Source organism: Helianthus annuus, chromosome 9, assembly GCF_002127325.2.
Source record: "Helianthus annuus cultivar XRQ/B chromosome 9, HanXRQr2.0-SUNRISE, whole genome shotgun sequence".
In the NCBI taxonomy this organism is placed as follows: Eukaryota; Viridiplantae; Streptophyta; class Magnoliopsida; order Asterales; family Asteraceae; genus Helianthus; species Helianthus annuus.
This window is the reverse complement of record NC_035441.2, coordinates 140,500,335-140,526,680: the sequence shown is the minus strand read 5'-3', so window position 1 is coordinate 140,526,680 and position 26,346 is coordinate 140,500,335. Positions and strand designations below refer to the sequence as shown.

General features: G+C 38.0%; 2 protein-coding genes across 3 annotated transcripts; one reads left to right on the top strand and one right to left on the bottom strand.

The window, feature by feature from the left end:
* The first annotated feature begins 10,731 nt into the window (after nucleotides 1-10,731).
* LOC110878972 (DNA ligase 6) lies at nucleotides 10,732-17,038 on the top strand. Its single transcript, XM_022127374.2, has 19 exons — nucleotides 10,732-13,127; nucleotides 13,311-13,428; nucleotides 13,587-13,668; nucleotides 13,767-13,869; nucleotides 13,960-14,056; nucleotides 14,167-14,269; nucleotides 14,423-14,539; nucleotides 14,615-14,662; nucleotides 14,740-14,837; nucleotides 14,955-15,020; nucleotides 15,117-15,276; nucleotides 15,373-15,480; nucleotides 15,551-15,600; nucleotides 15,708-15,742; nucleotides 15,816-15,877; nucleotides 15,966-16,127; nucleotides 16,195-16,283; nucleotides 16,369-16,468; nucleotides 16,583-17,038. Exons 1-19 carry the CDS (start codon nucleotides 10,931-10,933, stop codon nucleotides 16,895-16,897), a joined length of 4,110 nt encoding a protein of 1,369 aa, XP_021983066.1. The 5' UTR covers nucleotides 10,732-10,930; the 3' UTR covers nucleotides 16,898-17,038.
* A 435-nt stretch (nucleotides 17,039-17,473) lies between these two features.
* LOC110878973 lies at nucleotides 17,474-20,513 on the bottom strand. 2 transcript variants are annotated; one of them, XM_022127375.2, is made up of 7 exons: nucleotides 20,362-20,513; nucleotides 19,805-20,002; nucleotides 19,520-19,576; nucleotides 18,315-18,556; nucleotides 18,089-18,226; nucleotides 17,931-18,002; nucleotides 17,474-17,840 (listed from the first exon to the last, which is right to left on the bottom strand). In XM_022127375.2, exons 2-7 carry the CDS (start codon nucleotides 19,983-19,985, stop codon nucleotides 17,757-17,759), a joined length of 774 nt encoding a protein of 257 aa, XP_021983067.1. In that variant the 5' UTR covers nucleotides 19,986-20,002; nucleotides 20,362-20,513; the 3' UTR covers nucleotides 17,474-17,756. The 2 variants fall into 2 exon arrangements, with proteins under 2 accessions (XP_021983067.1, XP_021983068.1); XM_022127376.2 differs by having other exon boundaries at nucleotides 19,526-19,576.
* Between the last annotated feature and the right edge of the window lie 5,833 nt (nucleotides 20,514-26,346).

Genomic DNA, 26,346 nt, shown 5'->3' with positions numbered 1-26,346 from the left:
AACAAGCTTTTTGTAGCTTATGTTTGTTTTTGACTTCATCATTTTTTTTTTTTTTTTTTTTTTCGTCACGTAAAGGGTATGTTTATGAAAAACCGAGTATGTTACTAAAATAAAGGTGAAAAAATGAAAAAGGTTTTTGGTGGGTAAAAAAAAATTGTTTTTGGGGTAATGAAATGAAAGGTTTAGGCTCAAAGGGGTTTTCTAGGGGGATTTTGGGTAGGTAAAAAAAAATGAAAAATAATGGTTTTGAAAGAAAAATAGTTAGTCCTAATGCCTCCATCATTTACTTACTTGGGTTTAAGTTGGTAAGGACCGGGAATGTATCGTCGTGGCAAGTTCTAGATTTGTAAAGACCGAGCGGCTATTCACACAAGAAACGAAAAATGAGCATTTAATCTAAATATGTGTATTTTTATGCTCAATAAAGGCTCAAAACTCACTTTTTGTGGGAATGGGTTTTTAATGTGACCAAGCATATATAATCGAATTTTAGCTAGACTTGTTATACCGTTTCATAATTTTCTTATGTTAGTTCTTTTTATCACGACGCTATCGGTTGTAAGTTTGTAAAAATATAACCCTTTTATAACTTGTTATTCCCAACTTAAACTAAGACAAGTAAATAAATAAAAAAATGAAAAAGTTTTTGAAAAAAAAAAATTTGGGGTGTTTAGCGGTTCCAATAGAGTTTTGTGTAAGGCTTGTTTTAGGATTTTGCAAAATTCCAAGGTTTTAGCATCCCCCCCACACTTAAATTACACATTGTCCTCAATGTGTCCAAAAAAAGAGTTTTTGGTTGATTAGAATATGTAAAAGTGTGTTTAAAAACAAAGATTTGTGTTACTGGCGATCTGGACACGGCCCCGTGTTCATTGAACACGGCCCCGTGGAGAACTGCCAGTAACGAAAAACTTACAGAGGGTGAACACGGGGGCGTGTTGGGTGAACACGGCCACGTGTTCGACAAAAATCTGCAGGTCAGTAGCCAAACAGCAGAACTGGGAGATGGACACGGGGGCGTGTTGGGTGAACACGTCCCCGTGGTGACAGTCTGTTAGCCGAAAAAATAGGGTTTTCTCCCGGTTTCTTCCTCCTAGGGCTGCGAGTGCTAATGTTTAGCATTCTAACCCTTGCATTGCACCTGTTCAAGCATTCAATACCATCCAACCAAGCACCAAACATCCTAATCTTACCATAGTTAAACATTATCCAACACAAAGTAAAAACAAAGTAAAAATAAAAAGAAAAGAGTTAAGGAAAGTAAATTGTCTTGACAAATGGCACGCAGGCCATGAATTGTTCGATAGGAAGGGTAATCAAACCTGTGGGCTCATAACCAGCTAGCCCTTTGCTCCTCCCGGCCTCCTACTCCATATCTTCATCACTGTCTTCACCTCCGCCTCCCTGCCTCGCCATGTACTCCCGGATGCTACCGATGTCATCTTGTATGTCGTTGACGCTGCGTTCGATAGCTCCTACCCGGAGGTGTGTGTTGTTGGCGAGGTTGTAGGTGTTCCGGGTGCACATGAGGTTTTCCTGCAAAAGATCATGCAAACTTTGGAAATTAGGAAAACCGCCTCCTTGAGAGGAGGATTGACCCTGTTCGCCTTGGGGAGGGTATTGGTACTGTGGAGGTGGTGCATGAAGAACTAGAGCCTCTTGCGGGTTCCATGCGTAGCCTTGCGTCCTCTGAAAGCTCACCGTCCCGTCCTCCGCTTCATAGAGCAAGTTCATGGCCCGGCAGATATGGTAATCAACCCGTCCCGACCATGGGCTCCTTTCGAAGGACTTCGGGATGTTCGCGAAGTGCTTGAAAAGACGGTACACCCATCCCCCGAAGAAGATTGGTGTAGGAGCAGAGGCAAGGCGGTTCAAGTGCATGTTCCGCAGTAGGAGGTAAGGAACATCGAGAGGCTTCCGGTTGTGGATGCAGTGAAGGACAACCAAATCTCTAACCCCAACAACGCCACTACTGTCATGGCGTTGGTTTAGCGAGTACGTGAGGAGCCTGTGGATGTAGCGATATAACGGGTCTCTCAGTTTGGTACTCTTTGTGCTGCTGGAGTTGTAGATCCCCTCACCAATTTGAGCCCATGCGGCTTGGCGTTCTGTTGCGTCCAAGTCTCGCAATCCCCCGGTATTCTCTTCGTTCCCCGCTTCTTCGTCTTTGTACAGCCCAATGATCGATCCGAACTGCGCCATGGATGTTCTATAGGTCGTACCCCCACATCGAAACTCGACCGCCTCGTGATCAAACGGGTCGCGTCTCGAGTTGAAGATGAACGTGCTATAGAACTCCAATGTGCATTGGTGGACCGACCGAAGTCGGGTAGTCAATGCAACGTGCAGTGGACCCGTCACTATGTTGTTGAAGCGGTCCAGTTGGTTTACCATTGTCAGAAGATCGGTACATGCCCGCCTTGGATATTCTTCGGGCCTTGTTTGTAGGACCTCATAGCGAGCCCTGGCGTCAAGTTCGCTGGCATTGAACCGTGTGAATTTGGACATCTGAAAAGAATACAACAAAAGTTAGTGCGAAACATGGAAATTCGGGTTGAAAACTGCAAACAGTGGGCTGGACACGGCCCCGTGTTCAGCGAACACGGCCCCGTGTTCAGGCGTTTGTAACACCTAATTTTCATTTTTTCGTCCCGGTTTCGAAAACCTGAAAATTTTTAGCCTAATAGCAGCGGTTTCCCCCGAAAATGAAACCCTAAGTGTCATTTTTCCAAAATCAAACCATTTACCCTTTCAATTTTGAGTTTTTCGGTTCAAGAACAAGGGTTTGTGTTTTTAGTTGGAAATCGGACAAATCTATCAACAATACATGGCTATTTACTTCCTATTACTCTACTCTAAACTACTACTAACAATTTTCATCAAAAATTTTGAGTTCGATCCGGATGAACATGAAGAACCCTAGATTTCCCCCAATTTTTGATGTTTTAACTACATGCAAGTAACTAATCTAACTACTAAGAAGGATAGAATCATACCTTGACGTTGTTAGGCTTGGTGGTAACGTTCGAAATCGGCAGAAAATCGCTCTAAACCAGAGAGTTCTCGGCGAAACGGGGCGTGTGGAATGGTGTAACTGATAGAAAAAGAGGGTTTTATCCCGACAGTCGCCTCGACACGGCCCCGTGTTCAGCGAACACGGCCCCGTGCCGGGTGAAATTTTAAATTTTTTTTTTTTTTTTTTTTTTTTTAACGTGCTTGTGTGCATGCCCCTTATCTCCGAATAATGGTTAGATGATTTTACCAGTTTCGAATGTATACTTACCTGTAACATGTCGGGTATGAGTTTATTCGTTGACCGTTTGAAGTGCGATTTCCTCTTCCTCATCCTCAATGGATCCTCTGTAGAGTTTCAGCCGTTGGCCATTGACTTTGAATGGTGTTCCATTTCGAGTTTTAATTTCTACTGCACCGTGTGGAAAAACATGGGTGACTGAAAAAGGTCCCGACCACCTAGATTTTAACTTACCAGGAAACAATCGAAGTCGCGAATTGAACAGTAGAACTTGATCTCCAATCCGAAATTCATTAGATTTAATATATTTATCATGCAAATTTTTCATTCTTTCCTTATAAATTTCGGAGTTAGAATATGCATAATTCCTAAGTTCTTCTAATTCATTTATTTGACAAAATCGATTCTTACCGGCAACTTCTAAGTCTAAGTTTACGTTTTTAATTGCCCAGTAGGCTTTGTGAGCAATTTCTACTGGCAAGTGACAACTTTTTCCATAGACTAGTTTATATGGGGTTGTGCCTATAGTGGTTTTATAAGCGGTTCGAAAAGCCCATAAAGCGTCGTCTAGTTTGTCAGCCCATTCTTTTTTATTTATCCCTACGGTTTTCTCAAGTATTCGTTTTAAACCTCGATTAGTCACTTCGGCTTGCCCATTTGTTTGAGGATGATATGCTGTTGAGACCCGGTGATAGACCCCATATCTTGTTAAGATTTTTTCGAGTTGATGATTACAAAAATGGGTACCTCTATCACTTATTAATGCCTTTGGTGTGCCGAAACGAGAGAACAATTTTTTTAGGAATTTTACTACTACTCTTCCATCATTTGTTGGAAGAGCTTCGGCCTCTGCCCATTTAGACAAGTAATCGACCGCCACAAGTATATATTTGTTTCCTTTTGAAGGCGGGAAAGGTCCCATGAAATCGAGTCCCCACACATCAAAGATTTCACAAACGAGAATGCCATTTTGAGGCATTTCGTTTTTGGAAGAAATATTACCCGATCTTTGGCAGGCATCACATGTCTTTACAAGGTTTTGTGCATCCTTGTAAATGGTTGGCCAGTAAAATCCAGAATCAAATACCTTTCTTGCGGTACTTGAGGCACCATGATGTCCTCCGTATGGACCTTCATGACAATGACGGAGTATTCTTCGTGCTTCATTACCATGGACACACCTTCGGATGAGTTGATCGGCACACATTTTGAAAAGATAGGGGTCTTCCCAAAAGTAATGCTTTACATCAGCAAAGAATTTCTTTCTTTGATGATGTGGCCATCCTTTGGTGACTATACCGCTGGCTAAGAAATTAGCGTAGTCGGCATACCATGGTTCTTGTCTGCTTTCCATCATTTCCAGGGATTCCGTGGGAAATTTTTCGTTGATTTGCTCGTCCCTGGTTGTCTCCAAAGCTGGGTCTTCTAAGCGTGAGAGGTGATCTGCAGCAGTGTTTTCTGCTCCTCTTTTGTCCTTGATTTCGATGTCGAATTCCTGGAGGAGTAGAATCCACCTTATCAAACGGGGTTTTGCGTCTTGCTTCTTGAAGAGGTACCTGATGGCTGCATGGTCTGTATAAACTATTGTTTTAGAAAGAACAAGATAAGAACGAAATTTATCAAAAGCAAACACCACCGCTAGTAACTCTTTCTCTGTAGTTGTATAATTTTCTTGTGCATCATTTAGAGTTTTACTAGCATAATAGATTGGGTGGAAATGTTTTTCTTTTCTTTGTCCCAAGACTGCTCCAACAGCAAAGTCGCTTGCATTGCACATGATTTCGAAAGGAAATTTCCAATCTGGTGCTATCATGATAGGTGCATTGACTAGCATTTCCTTGAGGGTTAGAAATGCTTGATTGCATTCCTTGTCAAAGATGAAGGGTGCATCTTTTTCAAGCAATTTTGTTAGAGGTCTTGAAATTTTCGAAAAGTCTTTGATAAACCTTCTATAGAATCCGGCATGCCCTAGGAAACTTCTGATTGCTCTCACGGAGGATGGAGGAGGTAATCGAGATATAGTCTCAATTTTTGCTCGATCAACTTCCATTCCTTCGCTTGAGATTTTATGTCCGAGTACTATTCCCTCTGTTACCATGAAATGGCATTTTTCCCAGTTAAGGGCGAGGTTAGTTTCCTCACATCGGGATAGCATTCGTTCAAGATTATCGAGGCATTGATCATATGAGTCTCCAAAGATGGAAAAGTCATCCATGAAGACTTCCATGGTTTTTTCAATCATATCATGGAAAATGGCGACCATACAACGTTGGAATGTTGCAGGCGCATTACATAGACCGAATGGCATGCGTCGATATGCAAAAGTTCCGTAGGGGCATGTGAAAGTTGTTTTCTCTTGGTCTTCTGGTGCTATCGGTATTTGGAAGTACCCTGAAAAACCATCTAAGAAACAATAAAATTTATGACCGGATAATCTTTCCAACATTTGATCAATGAAGGGCAAAGGAAAGTGGTCTTTCCTTGTTGCTTCATTTAATCTCCTATAGTCTATACAGACTCTCCATCCTGTGACGGTTCTTGTGGGTATTAATTCATTTTTCTCGTTAGTTATTACCGTCATACCTCCTTTCTTTGGGACTACTTGGACGGGACTTACCCACGGGCTATCGGAGATAGGGTAGATTAGTCCGGCGTCAAGCAGTTTGATGACTTCATTTTTAACCACTTCTTGAACATTGGGGTTCACTCTTCGTTGTGGTTGAATCACCGTTTTGTAGTCATCATTCATTAAAATTTTGTGCGTGCACATGGAAGGACTTATTCCCTTAATATCTACAAGCTTCCAAGCGATCGCATTTTTGTGTTTTTTAAGTAGGTTAACTAATTTTTCTTTTTCTGAGCTAGTTAATTTAGACGAAATAATTACAGGTAGACTACCATCTTTGCCTAGAAAAGCATATTCCAAACCCTTAGGGAGTTCTTTGAGCTCGATGGGTGGGTCTTTAGGAGACACCTTATTTTGTGGTTCATCTAGATCAAGAACTTTAAAAGTTTGTTCTATGGCTACCTCTTCGTCGACAAAGTGGTCTTCCTCGTGGTTTGTATCAGGTGGTTCAGCTTCATCTTCAATTAGGGGGTCATTGTTGCCAAAAGGATATTTCATTGAGCGCTCAAGATCTATGCTCCTTTTGAATGCCCCTAATTGAAGAGTTAGAGTGTTGAATTTCCGGTTTTTCAAAGCTTTGTGAGTTTGTACAAAAGGTTTTCCCAAGACTAGGGGGGCATCATCTAAGATGACGAAGTCGGTTGGGATTACCATTTGATTTGTTTGAACCAAAATATCTTCGACTACACCGATTGATTTCATTACTTTTCGGTCGGATAGAAAAATGGGTATTTGAAGTGGAGTAAAATCACTAATACTTAACTTTTCAAAAATGTAGTTAGGCATTATGTTAACACAAAGATCTTTATCAATAGTGACATTACTAATAAACGAATTTTGAAAGAAACATGGAACCGGTGTGATGTTAATTTCAAAAGGATCTTCTTTTATTAGCGAGGTTTGATCATTAGTTAACTTAACACTTACCATTTCTTTGATTTTAGCACTAGTGTTTAACTCTTTTAAAAACTTGGCATGAGGGGTTATTAAACAATGGTTTTCGAAAGTAGGTGATAAGAGAATAATTTCCTCTAAATTAGACTCTTCTTGAATTTTAACATTATCGGACTCACCATTTTCGTTGTTTAACTCATGTGTCTGTTTTTCACTTTCTTGTTCTTCCATTTTTACATTTTTAACTACCTCTACGTTATTATTACTTTTTAACTCTTCTCTCGCGCGGGATTCCTCTTCCCTTGCGCGAGATTCTTTCATGCAACGTTCGATAGTTTTAATGTGTTCTAATATCCTATTGGTCACTTCGGTGAGATTGAAAGAATTTGGATCCTCTAAGCTTGAATCCGGTTGTTCGATCCTTGGTTCCTCATAGTACTCATATGAAGTAGATGGTTCACACCATTGTTCTTCATTGTAAGTATATGATGGATAAGGGTCGAAACTTTGTTCTTCATAGTACTCATATGAGGTGGGTTGTTCACGCCATGGTTCCTCATAATAAGAGTATGAAGGTGGTGGCTCATATGTTGAATCTTCAAAGTATGAGTATGAAGGCTCATACCTTGGTTCATCAAAATACGAGTATGAGGGAGGAGGTTCATACCTTTGGTCTTCATAGGATGTGTATGAAGTTGATGGCTCGTACCTGGGCTCCTCATAATGGTTGTATGAATTGGATGGTTGATATGAAGTATTATATTGAACCGAGTGTGCATTACGACAATTAGTGCAATAATTACCTCTATAATCATCCTCATCATAGGTGTAGTTGTAATTTCTTGAGTATTGATCCATAGGAATCACTCAACAGACTACAACTGAGTCTCGGGACCAGAAAACAAAAATAAGACGGAAACAGAAGCTGAACACGGCCCCGTGTTGGGTGAACACGGCCCCGTGTTCAGGGACTGTATCTGGGCGTTTTAATTAAATTAACTGGTCACGTTGAGCACGGGGGCGTGTTCAGCGAGCACGGCCCCGTGTTCAGACTCTGTATCTGGGTATCTACTCTAAAATATGCAGCACGGGGGCGTGTTCAGCGAGCACGACCCCGTGTTCAAGCTACTGTAAATGCAAAACTAAACTAAAATGCAAAAAAAATGCGCGCGTTTTGAAAAGGTTTTGAAAAACTGATTAGGCCGTCGATTTTAAGCTTTCTTAAAATCCTTGTGTCCCCGGCAGCGGCGCCAAAAACTTGATGTGCGTGAAGTGTGTTATATTTTTAGATATATATTTAAGCCCTTTTTACACTTTTAGCCAAGTTTTAAATTTATAAAACACGATATTTACTAACACTAAACACACATATGGGCAAGTGCACCCATCGTGGACGTAGTATAGTGTTGGTAAGATACCGAGGTCGTCCAAGGACACAAGAGCTTTTAATACCGGTTTATCCTCAACGTCTAATCAAATCAAAAAGTTAGAAAAATGTTTTAAACTAAGAAAAATAAAAACTAACTAAATGCTGAAAAAGAAAATAAAATAAAAACAGATAGACAAGATGAATCACTTGGATCCGACACGTGTATTAGTATAACCTTTGATTATTTTCGCACTTTTGCACTTGTTTAAGAGATTATCTTAGTTATTGTAGTAGGCCCCTCTTTTGAAGGTGACGTTACCCTCAACCCAGTAGTTTGAGTCAGCAAGGATACAATCCTAAAGGGTCGGATTATTGAAAGATAATGAATTAAGTTATTAATGCAAATTATGGTAGGCCCCGCTTTTGGCGGTGACGTTACCCTCGGCTAAGTAGTCTGAGTCAGCAGGGATACAGTCCTAAATAGCCGGGTTATAGTATTAATAGTAGTTAGCTTATGAGGGGGTCAAAGAGTTTGGATCCCCGCCATCCAATACCTATGGGCATTGAAGGAGATCCTACTAAATTTGACCCAGGTCCCAAGCAGGACCTCTAAACGCTGAACAAGGGCAAGACCTTTACCAAACCGTTCCCTTAACCCCCGACCAGGTAGCCAACATACCTCCATATAGACCGTGGAGATATGAATGGTGAAAATCTTTTATTTTATATAGACAGTAAAATAATGCCAAGACACCACGGACAAACGATAAGGAAAGATCACCTTCAACATAAGTAACTAGTTATTAAAGTCATTAATACAAAACCAAATAAAAAGTGCAAAAGATTAAAAATAAAAAGTATTATACTAAACACTTGTCTTCACCAAGTGATGTAAGAGACTTAGGCAAACATGGCCTTGATTGTCAAGAACTCTTACGATCAATCTTGGATCCCGAGACGACTCACACACTCTATGATGGACAATGGATGATGGTGGTGGATGATGGTGTTATGGTGGTGGTGGGTGGTGGATGAAGTGTGAGAGAGGTGGTGTGCCAAGGGATGAGAGAGAATGAAACCAAGCTCCTCTATTTATAGGCTGAACAGAACGCTGGACACGGCCCCGTGTTCGCTGAACACGGCCCCGTGCCCGTCTGACATTCTCTCTCTTCATTAATTGTAATTGCGAATTACAATTAATGCGCCTGCTGTACTTTCAACACGCCCCCGTGTCCGCTGGGCACGGCCCCGTGGTGAGCAATGGAAGCTTCTACTGGTTTGTCTTTTCTGCTGCTTCCTGGGCACGCCCCCGTGTTCACTGGACACGGGGCGTGTTCAGGCTCTGTTTCTCTTCTCTTTGTCTTGGGAGGTGCCGTTGAGGGTCCGGGCAGTTCACTTTTGTCCCTTTTCTTGTATTTATGGTAGAATTAGTGGTCTTTTTGCTTCTTTTGTGATTTTGAGCTCATTTCATCCTGAAAATACAAAAAGGAAGACAAAAACACTCTTTGTCCAACATTAGTACTTAAAAAGGGTTAGTTTTATGCCTTAATTGATGTGTTTTATATGTTGCATTTTACACACATCAATTTGGTTGTACGATGATGTCAATGACTAATGGTTAAGTTGTATGTGATGCCCACAGGTACTACTCGGACTCCTTCTACCTTTGAGGATGATAAGCGGGCGTGGATCGAGTCGAAGAGCAAGGATTGTACGAAAAGAACGGTCACATAGTTTAAAATACGTAATGCTTTGAAACGTTAATTTAATGTAAATATTGTAAACCTCTTCCAGTAAGCGCTTAACATTTTCGTATTTGAGCTTTTATGTAAGTAATGTGTTTAATAAAGAAAGAAATTTTAAGACTCGTATTTCCGCTGCGTCATTTTAAAGCTATTACGTGTTAGGGTGTAACATATTAGCTATCAGCTACAGCTACCAGCTTCCAGCTAGCAGCTTTCAGCTATCAGCTACCAGCTTCCAGCTAGCAGCTTTCAGCTATCAGCTACCAGCTTCCAGTCACCAGCCACCAACTACTTTTGCCAAAAATACCCTAGATATGCCCTATGGTTTGTAACTTGGTATTTTATAAAAAAGTCTCCAATTCCCCATAAAGCTAAAATCAGAAAATAACACTTAAAATTAAATTTTAGTCGGTTTTTCTAATATACCACTTTGGGAGGTGGTTTGAGTTCTCCAATAAAGACCCAAATTCAATACTAAGTTGTTTTAGTTTTGGTGGATTATGTAATGATAGATAGTGCCTAGCTTCCTTACAAAGGTGTCAGGTTTTATCATGAGCCTACCCGAGTTTTCGTCCCACCATATGTTACACTAGAGAGTGTTCAGTTTTTGTGGTGGCACAACGAGTGTCAAGTGGCAGTTGGCAATATGGTTTCCCAGGGAAACGCCCAATCCAAACTTTAAAGCCAGCATAAGGCCCGGTTAAGACAATATAGTATAGCCAAAATGAGACAACAGAAAGAACATCATCGTTCTAATATCATCGTTCTAAGAGAAAGTACGATAGACTAATACAAGAAACTTCCCGTTGTAAAAATAATTTGTTCTCTTATTCGTTCTAAAAATAATTTGTTCTCTTGTTCTTTTTATTTTACCGACCCTGTAATGTATTGGAATACTTTTGGCGCCATTAGACGCACCTCCCATTTCCGCCTCTAACCGCCACCAGGAGCCGCCTCTCTCCGCCACCTTCTCCGGCCAACCACCCTGAAATTGGCGCCTTTTTTTTTCTGATTCAGTGCACACTTAAGGCACAACACCAAACATGTCATCATCCTCATCACACCACTCCAAAACCCTAACCCTAGACTCCACAACCTTATTCCTAAACTCCCCACAAACAACCACCACTCCTCTCCCTCCCATCCCCACCGACTTCCCCCTCTCCAAACTCATCCCCAAAACCAAATTCATCATCGACGGTTTCCGCTTCTCCGGCGACCACTCCATCTCCTACTTCCTCACACACTTCCACTCCGATCACTACACCGGCCTCAACTCCACCTGGAACAAAGGCATCATATACTGCTCCCCAACCACAGCTCGCCTTCTTATCCAAGTCCTCAACGTTTCATCTTCTTTCGTTGTGTCGTTGCCGCTTTCCAAGCCGGTTTCGATCGATGGATGTGAGGTTTCGTTGATCGATGCGAATCATTGTCCTGGTGCCGTTCAGTTTTTGTTCAGAGTTCCCACTGAGGAGGGGAATTGGATGAGGTATGTGCATACCGGTGACTTTAGGTATTGCGGTTCGATGAAATCGGATCCTGTGTTGAGTGAGTTTATTGGCGCTGATGCTGTGTTTTTAGATACTACTTATTGTAATCCGAAATATGTGTTTCCGTCGCAAGACGAGAGTATTGATTATGTTGTTAATGTGATTAATAAGTATAGTGTTGATAATGGGAATGGGAATGGGAATGGGAATGGTGTGAAGTCGGTTTTGTTTCTTGTTGCTACTTATGTTATTGGGAAGGAGAAGATTTTGCTTGAGATTTCGCGTAGGTGTGGTAGGAAGATACAAGTTGAAGACCGGAAATTGGGGATTCTGCGTACTCTAGGGTTTGGGGAAGATGGAGTTTTTACTAATGAAGAGTGTGAAAGTGATGTTCATGTTATTGGGTGGAATGTTTTAGGGGAAACTTGGCCGTATTTTAAACCGAATTTTGTGAAGATGAAGGAGATTATGGAGGCTAGAGGTTACTCGAAGGTGGTGGGATTTGTACCTACGGGTTGGACGTATGAAGTAAAGCGTAATAAGTTTGCTGTGAGGGTAAAAGATTCATTTGAGATACATTTAGTACCTTATAGTGAGCACTCGAATTACGAAGAGCTTAGGGAGTATGTAAAGTTTTTAAGACCAAAACGGGTTATTCCAACAGTTGGTGTGGATGTTGAGAATGTTGACGGGAAGCATGTTAACAAAATGCTGAAGCATTTTGCTGGTTTGGTTGACGAAATGGCCATCAAGCAAGACTTCTTGATGGGCTTTCATCGGGGGCCCAAGGAACTGAACGGGAGCCTTGAGAAGAACTCGCACAACCTAAAGGAAAAAGTTTCGGAGCCCGAGAAAGAGGAACATGGTTCACGGGATTCGGTATTAGTAACCGACAAAGAAATGGATGAAATGATACTGGAACTTCATGATTGCTTGCCAGCTTGGGTCACTAGGGATCAAATGATGGATCTTATAAGTAAATCGGATAAAAACGTTGTTGAAGCAGCCTCTTATTTTTTCGAACATGAAACCGAATATCATGAACAGGTCATTACTAGTACATCTGCTTCTGCTTCACAAGAAAGCTCAGTTGATATACTTAAGCACGTCATTGCTCATGCTTCATCCACCTGCACACCCGTTAAAACTTTTACTAAAGGCTTTGCATCATCTTCAACTCCTATTAAAACTAAATTAAAAACCGAGGGTAGTCCTTCAAGTAAAAGAAAAAAACCATCCAGCACTAAACAATCAAGTAAGAACAACGCTTCTCCTAGCCAAAAGAGGAAGACCAGTGAAACTAAGTCAAGCAAGAAGCCGATAGCCACTTCACAACTTGAAACTAGTGGACCGAAGCAATGTACAATAACTAAATTCTTCAATAAGGCTACACCTACGGCTGAACCGTCTCAAAATGATGACAAGGTGTTACCAAGTATTGACATCACACATTACAAAGACGAGGTGGACCAGTTTATTCAAATCGTAAATGGCAGCGAGTCATTGCGTAGCTATGCTACCACTATCTTAGAGGAAACAAAGGGTGATATTAATAAAGCTCTCGACTTGTATTACACCAACTCCAAAGATAAACAAAGTGAAGACACTGAAGTATCTATGAAAGATAACGTTGACAAGACCTGTTCCAAGCAGTCAAAAGAGTCTTTGACACCTCAACCGCCAGCTGGCAATGTTGCTTCTGATCTTGTATCACTACCACCTGAGAAGTATTCTCCCACAGACCATGGTTGGTCTTAGTTACTGTTGTAAAGGGTTGATTACAGCATTACATGTTTTATGTTTACCACAAATTATTTATCAATGAACAAGTAAAATTTTCAGACAATGTTTTATCGATGAAGTTAAACATAACATTTATTTGAGTTATTAACTTAATAACTTATATGATACTAAACTTTAAATACTGCAGCCTGCTGGAAAGAGGGCCAGTCTGCTCCTTATCTACATCTCGCCAGGACATTCAGTTTGTTGGAAGATGAAAAAGGAAAGATTAAAGCTACATCTATGCTTTGCAATATGTTTAGAAGGTCTGTTACTGTACAAGTATACAGTCGGTTTTCCTTTCCGAATTTCATTATGAATTTTATCATTGATTTTATAGTCTGTAGTCTGTACGACAGTGGTTCTGTTTTTTTCTCCTTATGATTTTTGTTGTCCTTACATGCAATGTTCCCTTTTTAAACAGCTTGTTAATTTTGTCGCCAGAGGATGTACTGCCAGCCGTGTACTTGTGCACAAACAAGATTGCACCTGACCATGAAAACATGGTTAGTGTGTCTGCTAATATGTAGTTATGTAAACATACCTTTTTTTATGAAAAACTTGATGATATATGTGTTAATTTTGTTTTAAATGTGTAATGCAGGAACTAAACATTGGTGGAAGTGTTGTCACAGCAGCAATGGAAGAGGCATGTGGGACAAACAGATCAAAGATTCGGGATTTGTACAACAGCTTAGGTGATCTTGGTATGTGATTATGATCGTCCATCATCCCATCCCATCCCATTTTCTTTTGTGGTGCATATATTTTCATGCTAAATAATCTTTCTGAATAAGGTGATGTTGCTCAACTTTGCCGTCAGACACAAAAATTACTTGCACCTCCAGCCCCGCTTTCAATTCGAGGTGTTTATTCGGTGCTTCGGGAGATAAGGTATGTAATTCATATATACATTTAAGCTTTTTTCGAGCATTTATCTATGATGTATACATTTGATAAGTAATCATCCACTAATTCTTACATGTTAATATAGAATTGGTCAGTGTGCAGACAGGTAGTGGAAGTACCATGAGAAAGAGAAGCCTCATTGTTAATCTAATGAGATCTTGTAGAGAGATGGAGATCAAGTTTATAGTCAGAACACTGGTAAGTTTTTAATTGAACATTTAATAAGCAATCATCCATTAATTTTTAATGACAGCAAATGATACGCAACGGTTGGTTGTTTCAGTTCATCCTTGGTGTCTGATTATGCAAGATACTTAGAGTTCTATGTTTGGAATTCTTGGTGATGTGTAGGTTAGAAATTTAAGAATCGGGGCCATGATGAGAACTGTTCTGCCTGCGTTAGCTCATGCAATTGTTATGAACTCTTGCCAAGGAAAAACTATAGAAAATCTCAAAGAAATGCTTCAGGTTAGTTCCTGTTGATGATTCTAGGCTTCATCATCGGTTCTCTTATTATTAGCGAGCTCTCCTTTTTTCTGTTAGGGTCTCTCCGCAGCAGTTATTGAAGCATACAATATCCTCCCAAATTTGGTAACTTTTCTTTTGCATTGGACTTTTATAACCTACTTTAGTTGATTATTATCGTGATTCGTGCACTACTTCTTCAGGATCTGCTCATTCCTTCTGTTATGGATAAAGGGATTAAATTTTCATCGGAAACACTGTCTATGGTTCCTGGCATACCAATCAAGCCAATGCTGGCAAAGTATGCACAATCTACTGCTGTTACTCTTTTTTTTTTTTATAAAAGAAAGTTCTTTTTTTTTATAAAAGAAAGTGTTATTAATATGATTATGGCTTAATGTTTGTGTTACTTTACTAGAATTACTAACGGAGTCCCTCAAGTGTTGAAGCTTTTTCAGGGAAAAGCACTTACCTGTGAGTTTAAGTAAGTTTTGATTGTTGGATTTGATAATCTCATAATCCATGTCTAAGCATGCAAACAAAACGGAAGTATTTACAAGTCTACTTATCTGTGTTACAGATATGATGGTCAGCGTGCGCAAGTTCATAAATTAGCTGACGGGTCTATACGTGTGTTTTCACGGAATGGGGACGACACGACATCTAGATTTCCAGATGTAATAAGTATATTAAATGAGCTCTGCAAGCCTGAGACCATGACTTTCATAATTGATGCCGAGGTAAGTGTTTATATTGCACCTGATATTCCCCTTCTCTAAGCTCCTTATTCCATATATAATATGTAGCTTATTTTGGGAAAACATTCGTGGTTACAGGTGGTTGCTATCGATAGAAAAAGTGGTCCCAAACTTCTTTCATTCCAAGAACTATCTTCCCGTGATAGAGGTGGCAAAAATTCAGTTATTGCAGTAGATAACATAAAGGTCTGTCTCTATTCTATCATAATTAATGCTACCTTGTATGTATTAAATGCCTGTTATTGTTTGTTTGCAGGTTGATATATGTGTATTCGCTTTTGATGTCATGCTTGCTAATGGGGAACAGTAATCATCTTGATCCTGCTCTTTGATATTTTATGAATTTTTAATTTTAATTCACTGAACTGTAAAAATGATGATGGTTAAACTTTTCACATGCTCTTTTATGGCAGGCTGTTGGGTTTACCTTTGCGTCAAAGAAGAAAATGTGAGATTACTGATTTGTATCTGTATTTGTAGTTCATCTAACGAGGCCTAATGCATTATTTTGTTCATCTCAGATCTGAAAGATTTGTTTGGTGAAGAAAAGATAGGATATTTTGAATATTCCAAGCAAATAACAGTAAGGATCTAGCCGTTATGTTGCCATTTGTTGTTCCGTTATACTCTTTTACACTGTTCTCAAATTAGTAATTACCATGGTGTTGTAGGTGGAGGCGGATAATGCTTACGTGGAAAATGAAGCCACAGTGACTAAAATGAACCTGTTTTTTGAAGAAGCTTTCCATTCCTCATGTGAAGGAATCATGGTTAAATCTCTTGATGTTGAAGCTGGTTATCTCCCATCAAAGCGTTCTGATTCTTGGTTAAAGGTTTGTTTGTTTCATGAGTCGGTGTTAAATTATTTTTAATGCTCAATTGGTATAATATCATTTGCAGGTGAAGCGAGATTATGTAGAAGGTTTAAATGATTCCTTGGACTTGGTTCCTATTGGTGCTTGGTACGGGAATGGAAGGAAGGCTGGATGGTAACAGCTTAATATATTACCGTTAAATTACTAGCTTTACCCTTTTGAGTTCTTTATTATGTATGTTACGTGCATTTAATAACAGGTACAGTCCATTTCTCATGGCTTGCTATGATCCCGACACTGATGAATATCAAAGTGTCTGTCGTGTAATGTCCGGCTTCTCTGATGCCTTCTATATAGAGGTTCGTTGTTTTTGAACGACATGTTTTAAGAAATAATGTATTAATATAATAAAAAAGAGTAGCTTATTTAAGTAATGTTCTTATTTCTTATTTTTGGTATTGAAACGCTTGCAGATGAAAGAGTTCTTCATAGATGACAAGATTCTAGGTAAAAAAGATAAACCAGTGTATTATCAAACAGGTGAGGAGCCTGATATGTGGTTTACACCTGAAGTGGTGTGGGAGATACGAGGTGCTGATTTCACTGTTTCCCCGGTTCACCATGCTGCAATGGGTTTAGTGCATCCAACACGTGGCATTTCCGTCAGATTTCCTAGATATGTTAGATCTAGGTCAGATAAGAAGCCAAGTGATTGTAGTACACCTGCAGATATAGCTGAAATGTTTCATCTGCAAACCCGAAAGATGGATGTTCGCGGTGGCAACTAAATGGTTGTACTTTGACAACATTGTGTTTTTTAGTGTACATCTTTAACCCTTTTTTTGGTTAGTGTGGCATTCGCTCAAGTGTAAATACAAACATGTTTTCTTGGAGCAGTACTTTTTTGTATAAAAAAGTTTTTGGAAAAATCCCGACTAGCCTTCGATTAATCGCTAGTTAGAGGTTCACCGAGTAATCTTTATCTATTCGACCAACTAATCAGTAGGTGGTCAACATTGATTAAATCCAGTCTAGGTGGCCAAAAATCGGTGGCAGTCTAGCACTTCCGTCCAAATTCTTGACTAAAACTTGTAAATTTCGGCAACTAGTCCTATCTACTTGAAAATATGCGTCGAAAAAAGGTGTTAAAACGTGTCTGCTTAAAAAACTACATTTAAAAGTGTGTGTATATATATATAATTGAAAATTACATATAAAATCCCAGTCCAATCTGATTAATCGCTAGTTGGTACCCCACCGCCCGACTAGCTTCTAGCGATTCTCACAACACTGGTTATGAGACATATATCTGGAATGTAATATGAAAATCACATTTATACATTCACAATTTGAACCATGCAAGCAACTGCAAAAATATTATCTCCAACTTTACTTGCAAAATCTAGTGTAAATTTAACACTGTAAATTCCTTGGAAATCAAAACTCAATGGTTCAAAATTCAGCTGAAACATAAGGCCAAGTTGACTGGTTGAGATCAAGTCTATAGCAAAACTGACGAGATTTAACTAACAAACCAACATTTCAAGTGACTTGGAACACAAAGACACTAGTATATTGTGGTGGAAGTAACTCTTTCTTCTGTAAAATATCCTTGCTTGCAGCATATAATACACTGTCACCTACTCTTCAGGCATCATTTTTACGCCTCTTCTTGGCTGATCTTTTAACGGACTCCTTTGTAGTTTTAGGCATCACATCATCAGATGTTTTCTGCAGCCGAAGCAAAAAGGAACTTCCCTTTAAAATGTTTGCAATAACGCAATGTATTATGACTTATGACATGAGTAATGAACAACATACCTTCTGTTGTCTCTTCCTCTGTCTCTGCCTTCCTTTGCTTTTCTTCGAGTCCTTTGTCGCACTCTTGTTTGACTAACATATATCACTGTTGGTTAATTCTAAATGGGACCCACAAAATGAAAACATATATTTGCACTTTAATTGCAAAAAAGACTGACCTCTGCAAGAGCTAGAGTAGCAGCATGCCTCTCTTGGTGAGTTTCTCCATCTGCCTCTAGTTCCTCTATTTCTCCATCACTATTTAGCATCATCTTTAGCCTGCCTTCCTTCAATAGTTTCTCAGACCGAGCATGTCTCTGTCATACGATTACATAAAAAAAAATGATATTTTCAAACTCGACTTTTGTAATTATTAGTGATGAAATAATAGATGAGATTGCCAACCTTGGATTTCAGATGAGCCTTTAATGTTTCCTCGGTTAGACAGACAATTCTTGGGCATAACTTGCACTTAAATACGGATTTACTTTTTAATACACAGTCTAGGACATCATTTGTCACTGCATCTTTATCAGCTGCTGCACTTTGTGCTGTAGCCATATCAAATCGGTTAGCAGACAATTGTGAGCCATTGATGACTTGTTTGTAACTTTCATCTCCACTGTCATCATCATTTGCAGGTGAACCTGCCAATCATAATTTCATCAGACATTAAGAAACATTACACAAATATAATTACTAGAAAATTTAAAGAACGTGTAAGTAGGGCTGTAAACGAACCGAACGAACACGAACAAGGCCTTGTTCGTGTTCGTTCGTTAAGGAAATAAATGTGTTCATGAACGGTTCATGAACAGTTACCGAACGAGATTTTATGTTCGTGTTCGTTCATTAAGGAAATGAGCGTGTTCACGAACGGTTCACGAACACAAATAAATTTGACGAATGCGACGAAGGATAAAGGTGGATGGCCCAGAAAGTAGCACTAGAACTTGAATTCTTTATTGTGGAACGGAGGTCGATCGTATTCGTCGATGTAAATAATAAGAAATGAAAGGGAAATGGTGCATAAACAAGGTGAAACAAGGTTTTCCAAGTTTAATTCTTAGGGTAATAAAATAAATATAAGTTTAATAATATAAAAAGTATATATAAAATATATGAAAGTACAAAAATCTTTCATTAAAACACAAACATGCGAACATAAACGAACGCAAATGAACGAATGTTCACGAACACGTTCACGAACACCTTACCGAACGTTCACGAACACAATTGAACGAACGAGACTTTTGTTCATGTTCGTTCATTTAACTAATCGAACGAAATTCCTTGTTCGTGTTCGTTCGTTTATTAAAAATTTAAACGAACGAACATAAACGAACTTCACGCCGAACGGTTCACGAACTGTTCGCTGAACGTGCGGTTCGCTTACAGCCCTACGTGTAAGTATAAGAAAGAATGTCAAACCAATTCTAATAACTAAAACGAGCAAGGAGTCACTGATCATAGGATGATTAAAGTAGAAATTACTTTTTTTAACGGAAGTAGAAATTACATAATCATTGGCATACTACATAAATTCAGTTTTAAAAAAAAATATTCAAACAAAGCAAACAACTTTTAACAGCTTAAAGTTAAAAGTTTACCCGAACCTGAAGAGTCAAGATTAACTTCATTTGCAGAGCTATCTTCACTTTCATATCCTGAAAAACAATACTCCATAAGAAAACATTCTAACAATTCCGCTATCATTAAGCTGAATCTAAACTTAATGGTGTCAAGCGTGACTAAATATGTGTGTGCGCGCACATGTGAAGGTGGTCTTCTATTCAAAAGTAGATAAGCTAGGTTGGAATCCAGTATTCACTTCATCCTAAAGAGCATTGCATTACAGTAATATCAACATGAAATATGAAGTAATAGTAACAAACCAGAAGACGACGAAGAAGGCTGGTCTTTCTTCTTCGATTCCATGACCATGTCATCATCATCTTCTTCTTCTTCGGTATCTACCGATGCTTCTGCATCGAGTTCAGAGTCCGAAGAAGACGAAGAATCAGAAGGCGCATCTTTATCACCATGCTCTTGCTTGTAAAACCTCCTCTTGATCATCTCTTCCACTAATCAAACTATAATAATAATAATAATTAAAAACAGTAAACATCAACTCAGAAACCCTATATAGTTATATCATCATCAGAATTCAAATTTAAATTTGTTTTAACAAAATCAATACAGCATGCCTTAAAAATATGGATATGAAAATGTAATGTAGTGTAAACCAAGGATATGTGAATAGTTTTCAATTCATTGGTGCCCTAATTTACAAATGAAATAGAAAAGGTGCAAGCAAGCAAGCAAGTAGCCAACAATTAAATAAACTTGTTTCCGTAACTTGGATTGAAATACAATTAGCACTAGTTGTGCTGCTACAATTAACCCTAAATTAAAAGAGTGAGGTAAAAGATAATCGCAGCAGGAAGCTAACCTGCAAGACGATTGAATGTCGACGGAGAAATATGGCGACTGGCGGCAGCAAGCAGGTGTGGTGGATGATATATTAGGTCAAAACGTGAGTTGGGCGACTACTGTGTAACATAAATAATGATGTTTTCTTTTTTCTGTTTTTAAGTAAACTGTCAAAATTATTTTGGGTAATTTTAAAATGAGACAAGTGGGTCAGGAAATAATAATGGATGAGTCAGGATTGGCTTTTAGATGTTAATTTAAAATGTTTGATGGGTCAGAATGGGTAAGTGGGCAACTCTAACCATTGAATCAGAATCGTTCATAACCACTGAATCAGTTGAACTATTGCTGCTCAGGTTTGTTTCACACCCAAAGAAAGAAAGAGAGAGATGGAGATGAACGGTGCTCCTTCGCCAACGTCGGTGAATAACGTCCTCTACTTCGGATTTTCACACAACGGTTTTGTGGTAGGGGCGGGTCGGAATGGGAGATCCGGTAGCTCGGCGCCACAATAGACACCTTTTTCTATATCAGTTGAGTCTGCTTCAACTTCCTATGCACATTGATCTATGGTATGATTAGAGGAGTTGCTTTTGATTTACTTTGTTAATTGGTATGATTATTTATGTGTTTTTGTTTTATTATGATGGTTGATTGAAGATGGGTATAATTATATTTGGGAGTATGTTTATGTGATATATTGAGTTTTAGGGGATGTCCTAGTTTTGATATGATTTGGGGTTAAGAAAGCGAGTCATAATGGTTGTGGAAAGGTGTTCAAAAATTTTTTTTTTTTGATTTTTTTTTTACTTTTTTTTAATTTTTTAAATTTTTTGATATATTTATTTATATTTTTAGCCTATCATGCCCAAATTCATCTTGACAAAAACTCATCTTGACATAAACCCATCCTAACTCAATTCTTAATAAACTCATCCTAACTCACACTCATTCTAACTCATATTCATCTTAACCTATTACCCAAACTAGCCCAACCCACCCATTTTACCACCTCTGTCAAAATGATCCCAATTTTTTTTTATATTTATTAGAAACTAGCAGTAGCAGGTACTAGACACCACATATACAACTAGAAACAAACACAAAGCACACCAACAGGATCACTAAGGTTTAGATATAAATCTATAAATGACTGAGTCATCTAAAAAGATTTTTTTTTTCTCAACTGGATTATTGAGATTTCAAAATCGTTGCCAGATATATACATTTTTTTAACCTTTTTAAAAACTAATATTAAATGAGGGGTATTTTGGTCAGATTTTTTTAACTCTTGTTTGTTTAAGCTTAAATTGAACGGTATATTATATATTTGTTCATGTAATTTGTTGTATGAATTCACTTTTTCCTTTTTCTGATTTTTGGGTTAGCAGAATCGGTGATACCTCTTCACATCCTTGTAATCCAAAAAGTGAAAATATACACACATATACTAAAGCATAAAACACAGCTTAAGACCGTGGGGTATGGTGGGACGGGGTTTGGGGCATGGGTTGAAACGTGTAATTTCAAAACTCAATTCTCAAACCCACTTTAGATGGGGTATGGCGGGGCTTGGGTTGGGGCGTGGCTTGGCAGTTTATTAAAAAAAATTTACAAAAACTTAAAAAAAATACACATGGCCACCAAGCGAATAGGAGCCCGCCACATAGGACCACTAGCCCTCCCCACGCCCGGCTTAAAACTCCCGCCCCAAGGGGCCACGCCCAAACCCACACCCCAACCCAAGCCCCCGGGGTGGGGACTTGGGCGTTTTCAACCAACCCACGCCCCAACCCAAACCCCATACCCCATAGTCTAAGCTTACCATAGTGCATCAGTTGTAATCCAATATTTCTGTAAAGGAGATAATAATACGGGGTAATGATTTTTCAAGGCAGTTTTAGAACACAAAGGGGTTTATTAATGTGATGTGAGGGTTGAGTTACAGAAGAAAAAGGTGTTTATTAATAAGAAAGGTAAGAAACAACTATATAGTGAAAAATGTCTAATGAATAATTAAGTGGTAGGAGTAATTTTATCTAAAAAACAAAAAATATTTACATGTAAGTCACATGCTATTTCACCCTTATTTTTATACGTCAATTGTTTAAAAAAATATATCATAAAATTGAACATCTTTTTATCTTTATATGAGTACCCTATTGTTATACTTTTAAAATAAATCGAAAACCCAATTACGCATTACACATGAGTATCAAACTAAAAGCACAATGAAAAGTAGACCCAAAACAAAATCGATGACAACAGATAAAAAACACAATCGATAGCAGACTAAAACACAATGGACATAACGTAAAATACAATGAGTATCAAACTAAAAGCACAATGAAAAGTATACTAAAAACACAATTGATGACAGCAGATAAAAGACACAATGGACATCAGACTAAAATACAATGGATAACATAATAAAAAACAATGGACAACACAATGAAGAACAAAATAAACACAATGAACAACATATTAAAACACAATGGACAACAAATAAAAAACACAATGAACAACCAATTAAAACACAATAGATAGAAGACTTTGTATAAATGTTGTGTTTTGATTAAATTGATGAGTGTTTACTGTTCATAATCATAATAGAATAACTCATGTAATTTTTAAGAATTTTTAATCATGTAATTGAATTTATTTAATATTTTAATCATATTGTAATTATATAAAACTAATTTAAAATATGTTAATGATTAAAAAATAAACTTTATAAATATTACTTGTATTTTTTTTCAGAAAATATAAATTATAAATTTGAGCCATCACGACACGATTGTGTCGCGTGTTCATATAGGTTCACAGATGACGTGGCGTATGCACACCTGAGTGGCGCATGCATGTGGGTTTGCGCACGCATCCCAGTGTCATACCCTCAAATTCCACATGTGGGGTTTTACCGTGAGGTGTGTGACAAACCAGGATCCAAGACACTAGTCATATAGAATGACCTCTATATAAGTAAAAATATGTTTTTCAAACCAAAGTAAGTTGCGGAAGCGTAAATAAAAGTAATGTAAAACAGTGCATCAAAACAAACGCCCAAAAGCAACATAAGTAAATGTGTAAATGCAAACACCAAAAATAGTTTTTAATGGCATGTTGTGCTCCTAGCCGTGACTTAGTACCTTAGCGACCTGAGAAACACATGCAAAAACAAGTGTCAACACATAATGATGAGTGAGTTCACAGGTTTGGTTCACATATATAAAACAATTCATTGTTTTAGTTGTTTATAGTTTATAGTAGTGATTAGCAGTTTCTTGTTATATTGGAAGGTAGCTAACTTAGATGTTATGTCACTAAGCGTTCACAACCGAAGCTGACTGTTTATGCGTTGTTCGCTTTGATTATCAGGTCTATCACTAACCATGGCGATGTGATAGGAAAATTTGACACTCGTTCGACCATTACCGGTCGAGTTAGCGCGACTAACTCGGGTGGGGCTTGTCGGGCCCAGTAGTACTACTCGAAAGGAAAAATTACAAGTTTTGTCCTTTATCTCTATACCACTTTTCAGGCAGTGTCCTTTTTAACGAATGTTGACAGGCGGTGTCCTTTACTAGGTATTATGTTGCAAGTTTAGTCCTTTACACCCAACCCAATTTAAAAACTCTGTTAATTGTTGACAGGGTGTCCATTACTAGGTATTTTGTTGTAAGTTTAGTCCTTTACCTAGGTATTTTGTTGCAAGTTTAGTCCTTTACACCTAACAATTAACAGGGCTTTTTAACTGGGTTGGGTGTAAAGGACTAAACTTGCAACAAAATACCTAGTAAAGGACACCGCCTGTCAACATTCGTAAAAAAGGACACCGCCTGAAAAGTGGGATAAAGATAAAAGACAAAACTTTCCTCGATATAACCCAATACTAACGGTTCGAGATGAAGGACTTCCTGTGATAGTGTGCACTTTCGTAACCATAACTAATATAACAAAAACTCTAATCCTAGTGACGTTACTTTACCGTAACGTAAGACATTACTTTACCGTAATGTTATACATGCTCTCTCCCCCTGTGTTTTGTAAAAGTTATGAATAGGGGTCGTGAACTCACCTTCGATTTGCTTGGTTAGAATTAAAGTGACTAGGGTAAGTGTGGTCAACCATGTCCTGATATGGTTACTGTTTTAGTGTTAGTTATCATTCACGTAAGTCACTTGAATTCTACACGTATACTAACACATAATATGCAAACACGTTGACACTTAGTTATCCGTTCGTGTGGGTATGTGCATGTGTTCATCTCATAATATGCAACACGTTTAATGGTACTCGTTTAGGTATCAAACAACAATTAACACATTGTAGTAATACGTAGGTACACTTAGAAACATATACGTTAGCTTTCATCAGTTTCAGCCCAACCTCCAAAGTTAAGTTGTTTTCGTGAATTTTGTTAAAATACTTAACGTGCTCGAAAAAACTATAAATAATTTATAAGGCGTGTTATTAGGTCATAATGGTTTGTGAAATTTTCTCAAAGTCTAATTTTTCACAGAAAAATCACTTAACACCTAAAGGGCAATTTCGTCACATTGTGTCGACAATTTACGACTTATTTTATATAAATCCCTGTCGATCCGATTGACGAAATTCCAGTTGGAGGATTTGATAACCTCATAGAACTATCTACCAGGGGCAGACCTAAGTGAGATGCTGGGTGGGCGGGCGCACCCCTTGAAAAAAAATTAGTGTATTTTTAAGCTAAAATCTTGATCGCACCCCTTGAAAGTTTGCAATCACCCCTTTAATCACAAGAACTCATATATGTGACCGGATTATTTTTTCCGGGAAGTGACTTTGGCGGTCACATAAGCATCGGAGATACCTGTAATTAAATGAAGAAGAAGACTTGTTTGAATGGGTTTTTCTATTTTAATTTTAAAAGTACATGATATTTTATTGTTTTTTGTTGCTTTCCAAAGGATTGTGCTGCAAAAGCCTACAACCATCATAGGTGGACTTTTTCTTATTTAATTATCTAAAAGATAAATGGAGTAAATTATGAACTCATTCAATTTATCTGTCTAATTTCAATTGTTTGGACTTTTTATTTGATTATTTTCTAAATATACTTCAATTAGTTATATATTATATATAAAATATCATATATATGTCTAGAAATTTATTGTATTCTTTATATATAAAAATGAATAAATAAATAAAACATAAAGGTATAAATAAATTTATTGTATTTTTTATGTAGTACATACTCATAAGTATATAATATTCATAAAGGTATGTGTATTGTGATTAATTTGACCCAATGGGAACTGTTGAACTGACCCGAAAGTTTTATATCTGGTTCTAACTCAATCGGAACAAATTCTTGTATTGCCCCTGTCGGAGTGTTTTTTCGCCACATTGAATAGTAGATTTTTCTGACCCGACCCAATCTAGACGAAAAATTATTATATACGCGATAGAAAAAATACCTCTATAAATTTCCGCCCCAATGAAAAAAAAAATCATGGGTCCGCCGCTGCTATCTACCGTAAAAATTTTAAATAATAACTCCACTCATAGACCAAGTTATGACTCTCGTAACAGGCTGCAAATTCTGCAGAAAAACGCAGCCTGCACCTGTGTTTTCGTTTTAATCTTTTGACTGACCTAAACTAGTCAAAAAATTATGATTCCAGTTAGGTTTGAAAGCTGTTTCCTTGTATTTCCATGATCAAGTTACAGCCAATACAACTTGACATAAAATTATGTGCAAAAAAATGTTTTGAATCCGATCTTTGTAAAAACGTGTTTATGAACATAACATCATTGTTTTCGACCATTAATGCATACATAACAACATGTAGACCAGTTTATCATCAAGATCATTGAGTTCATGTTATATACCGAAACCCTAGCATACATACATACATACATACATACATACATACATACATACATACATACATACATACATACATACATACATACATACATACATACATACATACATACATACATACATACATACATACAT